Genomic DNA, 20,432 nt, shown 5'->3' with positions numbered 1-20,432 from the left:
ACACCATGATTAGTGCACAGGTGTGCCTTAGACTGCCCACAATAAAGGCCACTCTGAAAGGTGCAGTTTGTTTTATTGGGGGGGGGATACCAGTCAGTATCTGGTGTGACCACCATTTGCCTCATGCAGTGCAACACATCTCCTTCACATAGAGTTGATCAGGTTGTCAATTGTGGCCTGTGGAATGTTGGTCCACTCCTCTTTAATGGCTGTGCGAAGTTGCTGGATATTGGCAGGAACTGGTACATGCTGTCGTATACGCCGGTCCAGAGCATCCCAAACATGCTCAATGGGTGACATGTCCGGTGAGTATGCCGGCCATGCAAGAACTGGGACATTTTCAGCTTCCAAGAATTGTGTACAGATCCTTGCAACATGGGGCCGTGCATTATCCTGCTGCAACATGAGGTGATGTTCTTGGATGTATGGCACAACAATGGGCCTCAGGATCTCGTCACGGTATCTCTGTGCATTCAAAATGCCATCAATAAAATGCACCTGTGTTCTTTGTCCATAACAGACGCCTGCCCATACCATAACCCCACCGCCACCATGGGCCACTCGATCCACAACATTGACATCAGAAAACCGCTCACCCACACGACGCCACACACGCTGTCTGCCATCTGCCCTGGACAGTGTGAACTGGGATTCATCCGTGAAGAGAACACCTCTCCAACATGCCAACGCCAGCGAATGTGAGCATTTGCCCACTCAAGTCGGTTACGACGACGAACTGGAGTCAGGTCGAGACCCCGATGAGGACGACGAGCATGCAGATGAGCTTCCCTGAGATGGTTTCTGACAGTTTGTGCAGAAATTCTTTGGTTATGCAAACCGATTGTTTCAGCAGCTGTCCGAGTGGCTGGTCTCAGACGATCTTGGAGGTGAACATGCTGGATGTGGAGGTCCTGGGCTGGTGTGGTTACACGTGGTCTGCGGTTGTGAGGCTGGTTGGATGTACTGCCAAATTCTCTGAAACGCCTTTGGAGACAGCTTATGGTAGAGAAATGAACATTCAATACACGAGCAACAGCTCTGGTTGACATTCCTGCTGTCAGCATGCCAATTGCACACTCCCTCAAATCTTGCGACATCTGTGGCATTGTGCTGTGTGATAAAACTGCACCTTTCAGAGTGGCCTTTTATTGTGGGCAGTCTAAGGCACACCTGTGCACTAATCATGGTGTCTAATCAGCATCTTGATATGGCACACCTGTGAGGTGGGATGGATTATCTCAGCAAAAGAGAAGTGCTCACTATAACAGATTTAGACTGGTTTGTGAACAATATTTGAGGGAAATGGTGATATTGTGTATGTGGAAAAAGTTTTAGATCTTTGGGTTCATCTCCTACAAAATGGGAGCAAACCCAAAAGTGTTGCATTTATATTTTTGTTGAGTGTATATATATATATATATACATTTACAGTATATATGGAGCCTAATAGACTATGGCCTTTCAAAATGGTTTATTCTGGCATCTCCTATCTCTGAAGGACAGATCATTGTCGGGTGCAGCCTTAGAAGGGTGCAGCCCCTGAATTGGGACACAACCATTGGGTTGTATTTTTTTTGCTTAGGAGGCAGTAAATGCCACATACTGTGGAAGTAATGCTGATGAACATTATTGTTTATAGGTGAATATACAGTAAATCCACTTTCTTAAAGGGGCATATGCATATCAGCACAGCTACACCTCTGAGTGAAGGTTTTTTTTTATTGGAGTGGTTTTCACTGGTTTACTAAAGATAACTGATATTGAAGATTAGACGTCTCTCACATTGTGTCTCCTGTGGGCAGAGGAGCTTTCTCACAGCGGTGACTTGAGGCTCATTGTTTATAGTTGTGTGTTTAGCATTAGTCGCAGCTTCTGAAAGTGTGTGAAGATGACGAGAAAATCACAGCTGTAAATTAATTACTGAGGCTTCCTGACAGTCTGTCTCTGCCTCCTCCATCTTGTCCTTCAGTGGGTAGGATGGGCAGCAGACGTCAGTGATGAAGTGTGGGGAGCGGTCTGGAAGCAGGGTTCCTGTCAGCTCAGCCTCACCTTGATAAAACCAAACTTGTCATTGGAGAGATTTTCCTTCATAAGTCTTTGATGGGACTGAAGCGTTGCTCTCCCACTGATCTGTGTGGTGATTCTTCTTCAGTGTCCACACACTGACGCATCCTGTCAGGCTTCTGGTGGGTTATTGGATTTCTGAGCTGTGCTCTGCTCCTCAGGACCCAGTTTTGACTCTGCAATAGAAAACAGACTTTCCACAGACAACAAACCCAACATCACATCACTTGAGGCTAACCCTGTACAGTTTTAGACAGTTCTTGTCTGGTTCTCACGCACGATCTTTACACAGAGTGAACCTCATGCCCATGAATTCAGAAATTGTGTAAATGATGTGTAATAATAATAATACTAATAATTGTATTTCTAATGTACCTTTCATTAATAAAAAGTCTCAAAGTGCTACAGAAAAAAATAAAACCAAGGATCAACAACAGATTGAAAACAGAAAATCTTAAGATAAAACAGATTGAATGGGATGAAATATAAAATAATAAAATGGAATAAACACAAATGTTACAAACACAAATTTCTGTTTTTCTCTTTTCAAGCTCTTCTTGAATGCCAACTGGGTAGAAACCTCAGTCATGTTCTTAAGGACAGTGAATTAATTTATGTCACAGCCCACAACACCATATATTACTACACACCCCACCAGTCCCTAATCAGGATACAGGAATGTGGCTAAACCATCCCATGCTGCTACGGAGGCAAGTGGGTGTTGCACATGTACAACGCCCAGAGTGACCTTTGCACACAATAAATTTTGCTGAGTAAAATTTACTCTGTTGGAATAGCATTTGATCCCATTATAAATAAAGTAAAAAACACTCTATTATAGAGTGTAATGAGCTCTACCGGGTCTGTCATGGTGAGGGGGTTGTGACAGTACCCTTGGCAAAGGTAATTTATACTTCTGTGATGGCAGCGTTTTTGCAGAAAAATACACTAAGATTTTTGAGCAACATTTGCTGCCTTCAAGACAACATATTTTCCAGGGATGTCCATGAATCTTTCAGCAAGACAATGCAAAACAACATTCTGCACACATTACAAAGGCAAGGCGTGTCTGCAGTCCTGACCCATCCCCAATAAAGAACATGGAGAATTTTGAAACTAAAAATGTGATAATGACAAGCCTGTCACACGCTTTAAGACATATTTACAGGAAGAATGGGATAACCATTCTTCCTGTAAATATGTCTTGAAGTAACAACTGAAATGCTTCATATGCAGAATTGGATTTATATCAACAAATTAAATAAAAAAAACATGAAGTAGCTTGTGTTCATACTGTCTGCAGTGACATAGAACGCAAACTAAATGTAAGGATCACTGCAGGGTTTTGTTTGTTTTTGCCATTTGTCACACTGTCCCCACTTTTTCTAATATGGGTTTGCAAAATGTTGATTTAAAAATAAATATATAAATAGCTCAAACGGCCTATCTAGCATCTTCACTGTGGCCAGTGAGCTTTTATGATAATCTAACTGGCTGATTTTAATGAACTATCTTCCTTTAGATTTTTACTCACTTTCACTTTCAATTTGCGTCCCCACTCCAAAAATCAGGAAATCAGGCGAAATTTATTAAAATAGCACACAAAACTTTGTGTTTTCCTGTTATTACCGCCAGCTTCACTGAAATAAAGTCCAATGACATGGGTGCTTGTGTGCATGTAGCTCATGGCACAGCTCATACACATAGATGATATCTACATTTTTACTCGCGCAGTGAGTGAAGCAGTGCAGATCATAATGTTGTTCACTCACGGAGGAGCACGCTCTCCCTACTCCCGCGTGCACAGCCAGTGCAGAACGCTATGCTAAAGATTATTCCAGTCAGTTTACACCCTTCAATGAAGTTGCTCACTGCTCGCTCCAAAAGAGAAAACAGTCTTTAACGCATTTTTAGTTTTAGCATAAACTGTAGCCTGGCATTAAAATAACTCAGCAGCAAAATCGCATTTAAGCAGCTCACGTGCCCTGAGTTTGTTAAATATTACACACGAATAGCATTTTGTTATTCACGTTTTGCAGCTCACAGTGTTTACCAATATCACTAATTTCCCTGATTACCCACAGTGTTCTACAACACTACGTTTGCCACAGCTTACACCCATTTTCAAATCCCAATTGTGTGTCTGATTTTATTTGACTTTTTTCTCCAAAAAGTGTCCACAATAGGGTGTCAGATATCAGCAATGGGAGACTGGCTACAGAGTTAGAAGGGAGAAGTTAGACTTCTTCACAATGGAGATGGAGAAGACGACAGTTTGGTTTTCTTCTATGTAGCAGCAAACCAATCATTATTATTTACCTAACGCTGCTCGCTCCACCCTTTCAGACTTGCGCCCACAAAACGTACCCATCCTGTCCTGGTCTGTTTTCTGCAGCAGAAACGCACATCAAAACTGTTTCTATCTGGTTTGAGTCTGTGTAAAATTTTGTTGGAAAGCGGAGCATCACGTGACTTGAATGAATTCCACCAGGGGTGTGCACCCGAATAAGGAGACATGCTGTACTTAAGTGCAGTGTGGCTGTAGCGTGTCTGTGTCGTGTCCCTGCTCGGTGCAGACGGCGTGTAATCCTCTTGTTTCCTGTACTTTGTGTTTGGCCTCAGTCTTTCTTCCCTGTGTGCTTTGTGCTCTACTGTACCAACTCTGTCTCATTCCACATCAGCACTCATTGTTCCATGAAAATAGCTGTGACATCCGTGCACTCCTATTTGATGTCTGTCTAGGATAGTCAACTTGATCCCATTATGTGTGAAATGCAGTCAGTTCCAGGAGGGAGAACAAATTCCCTCAAAGCATCTTGCATGCTTCTTCTGCTGCTTTCTTTGAAAAATGACACAAAAGGCAGCTGAGAGCAGATAGTTTGCTGTGAGAATCTTAACACAGTCTTTTCTTCTCTCTCTCTTTCTCCACGTGGTGTTTGTCCCTGTAGCGGGAAGACGATGATGGATGGTAACTGTAAAAGCGAGGCGGAGGTGAAGAACGCCACGGCCGAGGTGAAGACGGTGCCCAATGAAGCGCCGCAGGTGAACGGCAATGAAAGTAAAGCGTGAGCCCCTCAGCCAGTAGAAGAAGAGGACGGCTGGGGTTCTGACGGCAAGGGGAGGGGTCACAGTCACTGAAACCTCAAAGCAATCACAGCCACCGCCCATCTCAAACCGCAACATGAAACAGAAAAGCTTAAAAAGATTTGTGAGTCCTTTTCTTCAGTGTCTTCTGACCAGGAAAATGTAAAACCGTCAAACACATGCCTTAGTTCTTCTCCGTTAGTTTGACCCACGTCTGACCTGGTCCACGGCTAAGTGTGTAACACAACTTCACTCTTTTCCTGTAGATAACGCGTTTGGACTCTAGCTTTATTCCGCAGAATACTGCCTTGATCCTGTACACACACATACATCACTACTCTTCTTAATGCAGTACGGTCAGCATCGTGGGAATGGATCATGGGTCTTAATTACTTTGTTGATATTTTGTTGTGTTTAAATAATGTTGCTGCCTATTTAGCTTTTTTATGTATTTCCAGGCCACTGAGTAGGACATTAGCATGCCTGTTTTTGAAAAGTGTTTCTTTACGTGTTGCTGTCATTTTGCCCCTTTGTACTGTAGGTGTTCTTATCCCATTATGTAGTTCTAGTCCAGACATGGTGCACTGGAAGCAGAGCAGGGTTTTGGGGGCATGAAAATGGCAACAGTAAAGTCTATTTGTGCCATTTCCAGGTCCAACTTTGAAACACTGCCTGGGGTCAGTACTCCAATAATGCAAACAAAAAACTGTTGTGTGCAGTATGCAAAGGTGGACAAACTCGGAAAAATTTGTGCTCCTGAAATTGGCCAGTTTGGGGAAGGGCGCTGCAGGCTTTTGCATTTGGACCAAGGCATGTAACTGATGTCTCTGGTGCCTAGCAACCTTCCAAATGACTAGGATTATGATAAGGGTTAGAGTTTGTTTTTTTTTTAAATGCATTGAAAAAAATGTGGAAATTTTGGACAGTATTTCCGTATCTGGGCAACTGCTTTGCGTTCTTCTGGAAGTCGTGCGCTGCAGCAGAATTTGAGCATGGTCCAGGTGTACCTCCAGAGTTTTCCACCTTCACATACGGCATCAAACAAATATTGTTTCAGCTGACTCCCGTTTAGAGGAAATCTCTTCATGACAATAACCTGCTACACCATCAACTGTGTTTTCAGCCCCATTTGTTTGTCTCTTTGTTTATATCTCAAAAACACATGAACTGATTTCAGTGAAATTTGGTGAGGTAGAGTTTAGATTGAGATTAGACTTTCAGGTAGATAAAGCTTTTGAAAAACGTCGCCACCAAGTGCACAGGAGGTATGTGCTCTCTGGGTGCTGGCTACTTTATGATGCTGCAGGACCGGATCACATTTAAAAGGTGTTTCTCATGTTTTTAAAAAAAAAAAAGCAGGACCAACCATGTTTCTATTCGCTGGATGTGCTTTTTGACACATTTATCTGTGCTCCGTGGGTTTAAGCTAAATGTCGTAATAATTTTGGCCATTACCAGCTGAAATCTGTTGAAAATATTTGCTTTTAGTAAGCTGTGTTGTGTGGTGATGAACCATCTGTAAACCATCTCACTGGTGTAGCTTCAGACTGTCAGTTTTTCAGAAGTCAAAGTTTTATTCAAATCGGCTCTGAATTCCACTGAGAGGAGGTCACAGCCTACGTTTTTGTGCCGACACTTAGGTGTCGGCACGTTTTTGAATCTGGGAATATGCCTTTGAAGATGATGGATTCATGTCTGTCACAGTACGCCCAAACTAAACCTAAAGCTCCTTAAATAACAGGTTATGTTCAGAAAAGTCCCAATCAAAAAAAACGCTGTCATTTGTTTTGGTTTTGCAGTTAACAAAATTATGGCCCACAGTTAATATGTTGAAATAAAAAACCATGTGGAGTGAAGGATCATGGGTATTCTGAGTCTTCATTTTGTGGTTATCATCATTAAACTACAGGTGGACTCACGGTTTTGTTCTTCTCGTTACATGTGAGTAGTTTGAAGGCCACAGAGGTTATGTCCATACATACACGGGTATTTTTGAAAACATGGATTTTTTTGAAAGTGATACTCCTCATCTGAGTCTCCCGAAAAACCCCTTTGTGATGGGGTCTGTTCAGCGGTCCTTGTACAGTCATGAAGTCGCGATGAATGCCACATGATGCCAAAGAGGCACTCAGCTGCCACCAGGACCTTATAAGATCTGCTTGGTATCTCCTCACAAACCGCCATGATCGCAATGGTCATTGTGAAGTAGGAAGCTGTACCTGATTTCTGCAGGAGTCGCTAAGCCCAGAAAACACACAGATACCACACACGCCACGTAAAAACACTTCACAGAGCACCCTATGACCGCTTGACAGACATGCAGTGCACATCAGCATAGCGTCCACTGTAACACAACCAGAGTGATGTTAAGTGATCGCTTGTTTAATACAAAGTTATTCCAGTTGTACCTAAGGATCCTCCGAAGAAACCTAGTGCTAAAGACATCCAGTCGTTGCCTTAGGGCATTGGTCAGAAGGCACCAAGACCCTAAAGACTTGGACCTTCAACTTGCTGCAAGGATTTCCAAACAGGTGGTGATTTAACCTTAAATGGACAGAGCGTTGGGTCGTAATAGATGACATGAAATCAGGATTACAAAATCAAGCTCATCAACTGGAAGTTGAAACTGTTCAACCCATGTAGCCACAAGAAGTCATGTAGCCACCAATATTCTATTTTATTATGTTCTTTTTTAAAGGTATTTGCAACACAGGAAGAAAATCTTCACAAGATGGAGGACTCAAGTAGCATCTGTCCGTTTGCAACTATTTGAAGGAGCGGCTTTTACCACCAATAGTTTGAGTTTGAGTTGCCTCTGGATCAAGGCAGAGTTACTGCCCCACGTGGAGGAGTTAAGTATCTTGGGGTCTTGGGGTCACAAGTAGGGGTAAGTTGGAGCAAGAGATAGTGAGATGGATTGGGGCAGCGTCTGAAGTTTTAAGGAGGCTGTATCGGACCATCGTGGTAAAGAATGCTTTTTGGTTCAGCATTCATTCAGCTTTGTGTAATGACCGAAAGATAAGAATGCAGATACAAGCAGCGGAAATGAGATTCCTCCAATGAGTATCTGAGTTTACACTCCTGCACAGGGTGAGAAGCTCAACTATCCAGGAGGGACTCTGAGTAGAGCCGCTGCTTCTTTGCCTCGAAAGGAGACAGCTGAGGTGGTTCGGGCATCTGGTCGGGATGCCCCCTGGTCATCTCCTTAGGGAGGTCTTCCAGGCACGTCCAACTGGGAGGACGCCCTGAGAAAAATCAGGACATGCTGGAAAGATTATATTTCCCAGCTGGCTTGGGAACACCTCTGGATCCCTGGGAAAAGTCACAGGACTTGGTTGAGGATAGAGATGTCCTTGGTCTGCTGCCACCGCGACATGGACCCGGATAAGCAGCAGAAATATGTTAGAAGAAAAACAGAGAATACTTGTTATTGTGTCCATTTTTAAGTGTGTCACTGATTTTTAAGTAATCCAAAAATATTAAGAATATGCTACAGTTTTGTTATACAGTAACTTAAAACAGCGGCTTCACGTAACGTCGTCTGCTTCCGAAATGTCCTCTTTCCACTTCAAATAAAAAATGTCTATGAAGTGTCCTTTAAAAAAAATTCCAAATTGCACAGAAATGTGGTGAACAGACCAAAAAAAAAAAAAAAAAAAAACACCTAAAACTTCATGTTAATCAAATACCTCAGAAACACCAGACTTACAAAGAGCTTTTCAGCTTTTCAATTGGCCACTTGGTTCTGAATTTTGAGGATTTTCGTTTCCTTTTCCTTTGAGGGTCAGATGTTGTCTCACCTGTTACGCTGGAAGTGTGTGTGTGTGTCACTGCTGTAAATACTGAGGAAAAAACATTGTTTACATTCTGCCAGAAATCTTTGTGTTCAATAAAATAAAATAAGACATCTGCTTTTTGTGTGTGCATTTCAGAAAAAAAAAAAAAAAAATGACATGCTGTTTAATGCATAAAACAGACTTTGTGTGCTGGATAATACAATCTGAGAGAATAATATCAGAACAGTAAAAATCAAATGATGTAACATTTAATGTCAATGCATGAGAATAGAATAGCGTGGGTTTGACCAATCAGTGTTGAGCCACGCCCAATGACATTACAACCTGATGCACCTCCTCCAGGTGCCCGTGCAGAATGATGCACAGGGTCCCTCAAACTGGCTTCAGTTAGTTTATGTTTTATCTTTTGTATATGTTGTTCTGCACGCAGGCTTAGTTTCATGTTTTCATCTTCATTGAACGGGAACAAGAATGTGACTGTTAAATCCAACAAAAACCTGGATTATGCAGTGTTGCACGTTCACCACTAGAGGGAGGTGTCCAGAGCTGATTCGAAAGGCTCAAACAGCAATATTAAGCTTTAATAGGAAAAAAGCACACAAAAAACAGAAGTTTTTAAGTTACACATTAAACAGCATAATAATGATAATTCTCACTTCAGCCAATTGACTTTAGGCTCCTGGAAGCACTACTGCGATGTGGCCACAAGGTGACAGAATAATACCATAAATGTGACTTCCTTAAACCCAGTAGCTGCTTTGTGTCCCACATGTGGTAAAAAATGATTTGAATCCGTTGACAGACTCACTGAAATTCATTTCATTTTAATCATCACATCTTGGTGTATTTTGAGTGATAGCAAATATGTTTTTCAAATTCAGTCTGCGCTTGCACACACATATGTGTGTATGTATGTACATACACACACAACAACCATGTCATGTTCAAAGTCACTTAAGCCTCCTTTCTTCCCCATGTTGATGCTCTGTGTGAACTTCAGGAAGCCGTCTCCACCATGTCTACATGTATGTTTGTGATAGGTATGAATGGCTTCATAATGAAGTTACACAGAAGTCATATACAGTGGGGAAAAAAAGTATTTAGTCAGCCCCTGATTGTGCAAGTTCTCTGACTTAGAAAGATGAGAGAGGTCTGTAATTTTCATCATAGGTACACTTCAATTATGAGAGACAAAATGAGAAAAAAAATCCAGGAAATCACATTGTAGGATTTTTAAAGAATTTATTTGTAAATTATGGTGGAAAATAAGTATTTGGTCACCCACAAACAAGCAAGATTTCTGGCTCTCACAGACCTGTAACAACGTCTTTGAGAAGCTCCTCTGTCCTCCACCTGTTACCTGTATTAATGGCACCTGTTGGAACTCATTATCTATATAAAAGACACCTGTCAACAACCTCAAACAGTCAGACTCCAAACTCAACCATGGCCAAGACCAAAGAGCTGTCGAGGGACACCAGGAAGAAAATTGTAGATGTGCACCAGGCTGGGAAGAGTGAATCTACAATAGTCAAGCAGGTTGGTGTGAATAAATCAACTGTAGGAGCAATTGTAGGAAAATAGAAGACATACAAGACCATTGATAATCTCCCTCTATCTGGGGCTCCACGCAAGATGTCATCTCGTGGGGTCAAAATGATCATGAGAACGGTGAACAAAAATCCCAGAACTACATGGAGGGACCTGATGAATGACCTGCAGAGAGCTGTGACCAAAGTAACAAAGGCTAAACACTACGCACAGAGGGACTCAAATCCTGCAGTACCAGGTGTGTCCCCCTGCTTAAGCCAGTATGTGTCCAGACCCGTCTGATGTTTGCCAGAGAGCATATGGATGATCCAGAAGAGGATTGGGAGAATATCATGTGGTCAGATGAAACCAAAATAGAACTTTTTGGTAAAAACTCAACCCGTCATGTTTGGAAGAAGAAGAATGCTGAGTTGCATCCCAAGAACACCATATCTACTGTGAAGCATGGGGGTGGAAACATCATGCTTTGGGGCTGTTTTTCTGCAAAGGGAACAGGACGACTGATCCATGTTAAGGGTAGAATGAACGTGGCCATGTATCGTGAGATTTTAAGCCAAAACCTCCTTCCATCAGTGAGAGCATTAGATGCAACGTGGCTGGGTCTTCCAGCATGACAATGATCCCCAAACACACAGCTCGGGCAACGAAGGAGTGGCTCGGTTAAAAAGCATTTCAAGGTCCTGGAGTGGCCAAGCCAGTCTCCAGACCTCAACCCCATAGAAAATTTGTTGAGGGAGTTGAAAGTTCGTGTTGCCCAGCACAGCCCAAAACATCACTGCTCTAGAGGAGACTGCATGGAGGAATGGGCCAAATTACCAGCTACAGTGTGTGCAAACCTGGTGAAGACTTATAGGCAGTGTTTGGATTTTTTTCCTCATTTTGGTCTCTCATATTGAAGTGTACTTATGATGAAATAAGACCTCTCATCGGTTTCTAAGAAAGAGAACTTGCACAATCAGGGATGACTAAATACTTTTTTTACCCCACTGTACAGTGAGACATAGTATTTGATCCACTGTCAATTTTGCACTTTTTCCCACCGACAAAGAATGAAGAGGTCTGTAATTTCTATGCACTTCAACTGTGAGAGACAGAATCTAAAAACAAAAAATCACATTGTGTGAGTTTTAAATAATTAATTTGCATTTTATTGCATGAAATAAGTATTTGATACCAATAGAAAAACAGACCTTAATATTTGTACAGAAACATTTGTTTACAATTAGAGAGGTTAGACATTTCCTGTAGTTCTTGACCAAGTTTGCACAATGCAGCAGGGATTTTGGTCCACTCCTCCATACAGATCTTCTCTAGATCTTTCAGGTTTAGAGTTTCAGCTCCCCTCCAAAGATTTCTATTGGGTTCAGGTCTGGACAACTGGCCAGGCCACTCAAGGACCTGAAATGCTTCTTACGGAGCCCCTCCTTAGTTGCCCTGGCTGTGTGTTTGGGGTCATGTCATGCTGGAACACCCAGCCACGACCCATCTTCAATGCTCTTACCGAGGGAAGGAGGTGTTTGCCAAGATCTCACTCTACATGACCCCATCCATCCTCCCTTCACTACGGTGCCAGTCGTCCTGTCCCCTTTGCAGAAAAGCACCCACCAAAATGATGTTCCACCCCCATGCTTCACAGTTGAGACCGTGTTCTTGGGGTTGTTCTCATCCTCCAAACACGGCGAGTGGAGTTGACCAAAAGCTCTATTTTGATCATCCTGACCACATGACCTTCTCCCTGCCTCCTCTGGATCATCCAGATGATCACCTGGTGAACTTCAAACGGGCCTGAAATGATGCTGGCTGTTGAGCAGGGGACCTTGCTGCCCTGCAGGGGGTTTTACCATGACGGCATCGTGTGTTACTAGTGTAATCTTTGTGGACTGTGGTCCCAGCTCTCTTCAGCTCATTGATCACAATCCTCCCGTGTAGTTGCTGGGCCTTTCAGACCACATTCTACCCCACAAGGTGAGATCTTGCATGGAACCCAGACTGAGAAAGGACTGACAGTCATCTTGCGTTTCTTTGATTTCTAATTAATTACTCCAACAGTGTCTTCCTCACCAGGAGGTTGGCCTGTTTGTTCTGTAGGTCCATCCCAGCCTTGTGCAGGTCTACAATTTTTTCCTTATGTCCAACAGCTCTTTGTCTGGGCACATGGTGGATAGGTTGGAATGTAATTGAGTGTGTAGACAGGTGTCTTTTATACATTTAATGAGTTCAAACAGGTGTAATTAATACAGGTAAAGGGTGCAGAATAGGAGGACATCTTAAAGAAAAACTTACAGGTCTGTGAGAATTCTTGTTGTTGGGTAGGTGAGAAAATAATTTTTCATGCAATAATGTTGTTTTTTTTTAGATTCTGTCTCTCACAGTTGAAGTGTACCTACGATAAAAATTACAGACCTCAACATTTTTTGTAGATGGGAAAACTTGCAAAATCAACACTGGATCAAATACTTTATGAAGTGACACATTGAAAAAAACACAGTTATGTTCATGGAGCTGTATGTTATACATTTCTGTCTTAGTGGATGGAATCACAGAGGAACAGCCCTCTGATGTCTTTCATATTTGCTGACTGCTAGTGTCTAGACCAATTTCTTCCTTTCTTTCTTTCTTTCCATCCTTTTTTTGGCTTTTTCATGCTTTCTTTCTTTCCACCCTTTTGGTTATCCTTTTAAGTACCGTATTTTCCGGACTATAATTAACATCCACACAGATGCTGAGAATGACAGCCTCAACACTGCATTTTAATCTATTATTAGACTCAATTGGCTTTGCTCAAATGTAAATGAGTCCACCCACCACTTTAATCATATCTTAGATCTTGTTCTGATCTATGGTATGGAAATTGAAGATTTAACAGTATTCCCTGAAAACTCCCTTCTGTCTGCATCATTTCTTAATAACATTTACTTACTCTGATGGACTACCCAGCAGTGGGGAAATAAGTTTCATTACACTAGAAGTCTTTCAGAAAGCGCGCCTGTAAACTAGGTTTAAGGATATGATTCCTTCTTTATGTTCTCTAATGCCATATACCAACACAGAGCAGAGTAGCTACCTAAACTGTGTAAGTGAGATAGAGTATCTCGTCAGTAGTTTTACATCCTCATTGAAGACAACTTTGGATGCTGTAGCTCCTCTGAAAAAGAGAGCTTTAAATCAGAAGTGCCTGACTCCGTGGTATAACTCACAAACTCGCAGCTTAAAGCAGATAACCTGTAAGTTGGAGAGGAAATGGCGTCTCACTAATTTAGAAGATCTTCACTTAGCCTGGAAAAAGAGTCTGTTGCTCTATAAAAAAGCCCTCCGTAAAGCTAGGACATCTTACTACTCATCACTAATTGAAGAAAATAAGAACAACCCCAGGTTTCTTTTCAGCACTGTAGCCAGGCTGACAAAGAGTCAGAGCTCTATTGAGCCGAGTATTCCTTTAACTTTAGCTAGTAATGACTTCATGACTTTCTTTGCTAATAAAATTTTAACTATTAGAGAAAAAATTACTCATAACCATCCCAAAGACGTATCGTTATCTTTGACTGCTTTCAGTGATGCCAGTATTTGGTTAGACTCTTTCTCTCCGATTGTTCTGTCTGAGTTATTTTCATTAGTTACTTCCTCCAAACCATCAACATGTCTATTAGACCCCATTCCTACCAGGCTGCTCAAGGAAGCCCTACCATTAATTAATGCTTCGATCTTAAATATGATCAATCTATCTTTATTAGTTGGCTATGTACCACAGGCCTTTAAGGTGGCAGTAATTAAACCATTACTTAAAAAGCCATCACTTGACCCAGCTATCTTAGCTAATTATAGGCCAATCTCCAACCTTCCTTTTCTCTCAAAAATTCTTGAAAGGGTAGTTGTAAAACAGCTAACTGATCATCTGCAGAGGAATGGTCTATTTGAAGAGTTTCAGTCAGGTTTTAGAATTCATCATAGTACAGAAACAGCATTAGTGAAGGTTACAAATGATCTTCATATGGCCTCAGACAGTGGACTCATCTCTGTGCTTGTTCTGTTAGACCTCAGTGCTGCTTTTGATACTGTTGACCATAAAATTTTATTACAGAGATTAGAGCATGCCATAGGTATTAAAGGCACTGCGCTGCGGTGGTTTGAATCATATTTATCTAATAGATTACAATTTGTTCATGTAAATGGGGAATCTTCTTCACAGACTAAGGTTAATTATGGAGTTCCACAAGGTTCTGTGCTAGGAACAATTTTATTCACTTTATACATGTTTCCCTTAGGCAGTATTATTAGACGGCATTGCTTAAATTTTCATTGTTACGCAGATGATACCCAGCTTTATCTATCCATGAAGCCAGAGGACACACACCAATTAGCTAAACTGCAGGATTGTCTTACTGTAATACTGTGAGAAATCTTGGAGTCATTTTTGATCAGGATATGTCATTCAGTGCGCATATTAAACAAATATGTAGGACTGCTTTTTTGCATCTCCGCAATATCTCTAAAATTAGAAAGGTCTTGTCTCAGAGTGATGCTGAAAAAATTCATGCATTTATTTCCTCTAGGCTGGACTACTGTAATTCATTATTATCAGGTTGTCCTAAAAGTTCCCTGAAAAGCCTTCAGTTAATTCAAAATGCTGCAGCTAGAGTGCTAACAGGGACTAGAAGGAGAGAGCATATCTCACCCATATTGGCCTCTCTTCATTGGCTTCCTGTTAATTCGGGAATAGAATTTAAAATTCTTCTTCTTACTTATAAGGTTTTGAATAATCAGGTCCCATCTTATCTTAGGGATCTCATAGTACCATATCACCCCAATAGAGCGCTTCGCTCTCAGACTGCAGGCTTACTTGTAGTTCCTAGGGTTTGTAAGAGTAGAATGGGAGGCAGAGCCTTCAGCTTTCAGGCTCCTCTCCTGTGGAACCAGCTCCCAATTCAGATCAGGGAGACTTACACCCTCTCTACTTTTAAGATTAGGCTTAAAACTTTCCTTTTTGCTAAAGCTTATAGTTAGGGCTGGATCAGGTGACCCTGAACCATCCCTTAGTTATGCTGCTATAGACTTAGACTGCTGGGGGGTTCCCATGATGCACTGAGTGTTTCTTTCTCTTTTTGCTCTGTATGCACCACTCTGCATTTAATCATTAGTGATTGATTTCTGCTCCCCTCCACAGCATGTCTTTTTCCTGATTCTCTCCCTCAGCCCCAACCAGTCCCAGCAGAAGACTGCCCCTCCCTGAGCCTGGTTCTGCTGGAGGTTTCTTCCTGTTAAAAGGGAGTTTTTCCTTCCCACTGTTGCCAAGTGCTTGCTCACAGGGGGTCGTTTTGACCGTTGGGGTTTTTCTGTAGTTATTGTATGGCCTTGCCTTACAATATAAAGCGCCTCGGGGCAACTGTTTGTTGTGATTTGGCGCTATATAAATAAAATTGATTTGATTTATAAGTCGCACCAGAGTATAAGTCGCACCAGCAACTTTATCCATTATAAAGAAAAATAAACCATAAATAAGTCGCACTGGACTATAAGTCGCATGGACATACAGGTATGTTAACTTAACATGAAAAGTTCAGATGATAATATGTGACGGCTACCGTTTTCGGATGCATATTTCAACAGTCACAACTTGTAATCTGCAGAGTATGATTTTTTTAGGCCTTTTCCATTGTCTTGTTAAGTTATCAGTAATGTTGAAATTTTTATTTTTCTATGGTAGTCAGAAGTCGCAGGAACAGTCACACAAGCCTTGAGAGCCCTCTCGTGAGCTGCATTTTACCTACGGATATGTTTGTATTTTGCGGACCACATTGAGAGCCGAACCATAACCCGCACCATCACTGAACGGTTCTTTTCTAACATATTTCCCGCTGTGGACCATAGTACACACCTGGTGTCAGCTGCCGATGTTCGTGCAGCACCTAGCTGCACAGCTCATGACCTCCCAGTGGTGTCAACGCCAGCTCCTTCCAAGTGCAGACGCTAATCCTCCGCCGTCGCTCACCCATTGCTCCCACGCAGCTCTCAGCGTCAACTTAAACACTCTGCTCACACTGATATCCAAGGGTTGAAGCTGTTTTGTTAGCCCTCCCGGAATAACAGCAAGCACCGTGTTCGTCTGCTTCACATGCTGTTTCACAATCATTGTCTGGGTGAGGTGAGGAATACGCGTCCAATGTTCTGTTCTCTGATTGGTTTATCACGACCAGCGTGACCTATAGGGCGGCTGCCATACTACAGTGCCCATGATGCATTGCATTTCCGTTTCCGGTGGCTATTTTAAAACATAGAGCGACTGTCACGTAAAATTGCTTTATTACGGTAAATTAATTGAGAATCTACCACTATATTTTTCATTTATAAGTCTCTCTGGAGTATAGGCTAAAACATGTAAAAAAGTGCGACTTATAGTCCAAAAAATACAGTAAGTACCATCCTTTCTTGGATTTTCTTCCCTTTCTAACTTTCCTCCCTTCTAACATTTTTGGGTTTTTATCCATCCTTCGTTTCCTTTCTTTTATCTTTCCGTATTTTTATCTGGAATAAGGCACTATCACAGTTTCCCCTGTTGACTAAAATGTGTCTTTCTGAACAGGTAGAGCTGTCTCATTTATCCTCGTTCTTGGGCCCGCTGTGTGGAACGCTGTCATCATCCATCCATCAGGACTTTGAGTAAAGTCCACAAGTTTTGGTTTTTGATCAGTAAAGCTTCAAAGAAATAACTTTGCACTTCACTTGTTTGGCTGAACAAAACCTCTCGCTAAGTGAAAGGCTTTGGCTCGCAGCTGGTGGCCGCAGCTGGCGGCTTTGTAGGCCGGCATGCTCGCACGGCCACACAACAGACAGGCGTGTGATGGAGGCCGACACACAACAGGTATACACATGAAACGGCCGCAATTACAGCCGTTAGCACCGCCATCCCACTGACAAGGTGCTCATTGGTTTGTCTTTTTGATTTCCGTTGTTAAGTGACTGTTTTTGTGTTGCATCAAGATGAAAATGTGAAAGACTGATTCAGAGTCAGTTTGGTGCTTTGATGCAGATCAGACAGTGTGTGAAGAGCGCTGCAGACCACAGCTCATCACCCAAACATTCAGAATCTACACACCTCTCAGAGTCCAAACCTCGAACCCTTGAGAAACACTTGCAAACACAGAGAATACAAATTGACTTTGATAATGCGTCTGCAGCAGTTTAAAGCTTCTGGTTCACCTAACCTGCATGTCTTTGGAAGTGAGAGCAACCAGGAGCACCTGGAGGGAACTCACACAAACATCGGGAGAACATGCAAACTCCACACAGAAAGGACCAGGCGGAAAGCAATCCCATGAAGAAACCTCAAGCAGACCAGACTCAAAGGGGTGACCAACTGATTAGGTCATACTAACAATAACAAGAATCAGGTGAACAGAATACAACAACAAAAAATTTCAAACATGCAAACAAAAATGAATACCTAAATTGGAATAACTGGGCATGACATTCATTGGGCAGTGGACACGCAGTTTATAATGAATGGGATCGTATGGGGCAGCGTAGTCTCGATTGAGGGTGGGCGGTAAAGACGTTAAATGAAAGAGCATATGACGCAATAATCCTACTTCCGGGAAGCCCCATTATCATTATTCCCATTAAATCTTGCTAAAAATTACCGACACGGCCTCTCCCATTTGCCTTGTCTTCCCTTGTCTCTGGGAACCGAAAAACCTGCACTTTTTGCAACTGTTTCAGTGACTGCAGCCAAAAACAAAACAGTACACCTTCTTTCCGTGTGAAGTGATGCTGTGTTTGTGTTGCGCAATGACAGGGAAGTGGTCAAATCCCGCGATATCACACAGGGGTTCAAGCCTCACAACGGTAACCTATTGTCAGGCAGAGGACCACCAGGTCATTCAGCCATCATTGAAGATCAACAGCACCTCGAAAAACAGACGAAATCAATCAGCTCGAACACAAAACTCTCAAACACTAATTCTCAGCAGTAAGTAACAGGCAGGATGCTAATGTGGTCATTAGCAGCTCGTCCTTCCCTTCAAAAACAGCACTAGTATTTAGATATGATGAGAACAAGTCTTTCTCCAATGATTAATAACATAATTTAAGATGGAGGGAAAAGTACTTCAGTACAACTCTGATATGTTATTCATGTGAAAGGTACAACCGGTGGGTCTTTAATCTGGATTTAAAGAAGAGAATCAGACTGTTTCATCTCAGCACTTAAACTGTTCCACAGAACAGGTACACGATGAGAAAAAGTTCTGTGACCAGCTGACTTCTTTTTAACCTTTGGAAAACAGAAGAATCCTGCATCCTATGAATGCAGAACTCAGGCTGGTACACAAGATCAGTCTGGTCTGATTAGATCAGTCAGGTAGGGCGGTGCTGGACCATGAAGGATTTTGGACATTCATAACAAAACCTTAAAATCTGACTTCACACAGACAGGAAGCCAGTGAAGGGACGCCAGAATTGGGCTAATAAGATCAACCTTTCTTCTCCTAGTCAGAATGGTAAATGGACTGCATTTACATAGTGCTTTTCCATCTGCTTCAGGCGCTTAAAGTGCCTTACAATAATGCCTTACATTCACCCCGATGTCAGGGTGCTGCCATACAAGGCTCTCACTACACACTGAGAGCAACTAGGGAATTAAGGACCTTGCCCAAGGGCCCTCAATGATTTTCTGGTCAGGCTAGGATTTGGACCAAAGATCCTCTGGTCTCAAGCCCAACGCTTAACCACTAGACCATTACATCCCCTTAGCAGAACTCTTAGTAGCAATATTTCGAACCACATGGAGACCTCTTATACTGCACTACAGTAAGACAGAAAGTTTGACATTACAATAATCCAATCTAGAAGAAAACAAAAGACATGAATCAATGTCTCTGCATCCCCCAAAGACAAAACAGGTCAAATCCTTGAAATATTTCAGAGGTGACAGAAAGCATTCTTGGTGATGTCGCTCATGTGTAGGTCAAAAAGACAGTGTGGGATCAAAGGTCACCCTGAGATTTTTTTGCTTTATCACTATGATGAATAACACACGAGTCCGAGGTTAACGTTCGATGGTCCAATTGATGCCTGTGTCTCGCAGAACCAAATCATCATCTTGGTTTTGTCTGAATTTAAAAGTCAGAAGTTGCTAGACATCCAGACAGTTTTTCAGCAGTCCTCCAAAATCCTAGTATGGGTGAGTTCAACACAGGTCATAAAACTCGAAAGGTTCATGTTGAAATTCTGCATTTTAATGTCAAATTCGTTATTTGCATTCAACTCCATCAACAAATTAAAGAAAAGTTGAAATGTCAAAAACTCTAAATGCTGTCAGATTCAAAATGCATGGAGCTGATGTTGAGTGATTTGTGCACACTGAGATGGAGGGGGGAAAGCTGTGAGGGGCTTCCTGTGGCGAGCAGGATTTCTTTTGCACACGATCACCGGGAACACTGTATGGTGATTATTGTGTCGATTACCGTCGGTCCACTGCTTCAGCACTAAGGCTGCATCCTCCAAGCTGACCAGAAATCTGGCTTTTTGTGGAGCCCTCAAATAGCACGTATTGAAAACAGCACTCAGTTTTTACCCAATTAAGATACACTCCACAAAAATCAGCAGGAATGAAGCAGCATTCAAAAGCAGAGTGCATATGTGTGTGTCTGTGCGTGTATTTGTGTGGGATGTTAATAAATGACGCAGCCTGATGATGCGTCATGAAGCTACTGTGTTGGGAATGTGGCATTAATCATATGCAAACGTGTAATGTTACACCTGCGTATAACAGTGTATATTCCTGATTCTACTCAATGAACTTTTAGAGAACAAATTATTTGATCATAGTTAGTTGACTCAGGTAACGTGTTTAATACATTTAATTTACCATACTTTTCTTATGGAAGTACACATTACAGTGGGCACAGCAACATTTTTGTTTGTATTACGTTTTGATGTCAG

The 20,432-nt window shown here is 42.1% G+C and overlaps 1 protein-coding gene across 1 annotated transcript in view; it reads left to right on the top strand.

Moving 5' to 3' along the window:
• The window catches only part of ncam1a (neural cell adhesion molecule 1a), a 947,827-nt gene extending 941,332 nt beyond the window's left edge, over positions 1-6,495 (top strand). Inside the window, 1 exon segment of the mRNA XM_034177824.1 lies at positions 5,013-6,495. Within this exon segment, the coding sequence (XP_034033715.1) occupies positions 5,013-5,133 (121 nt within the window). The 3' untranslated portion in view covers positions 5,134-6,495.
• The last annotated feature ends 13,937 nt before the right edge of the window (positions 6,496-20,432 follow it).

The sequence above is a fragment of the Thalassophryne amazonica genome, chromosome 9 (genome assembly GCF_902500255.1).
Source record: "Thalassophryne amazonica chromosome 9, fThaAma1.1, whole genome shotgun sequence".
In the NCBI taxonomy this organism is placed as follows: Eukaryota; Metazoa; Chordata; class Actinopteri; order Batrachoidiformes; family Batrachoididae; genus Thalassophryne; species Thalassophryne amazonica.
This window is presented reverse-complemented; position numbering and strand designations above follow the sequence as displayed.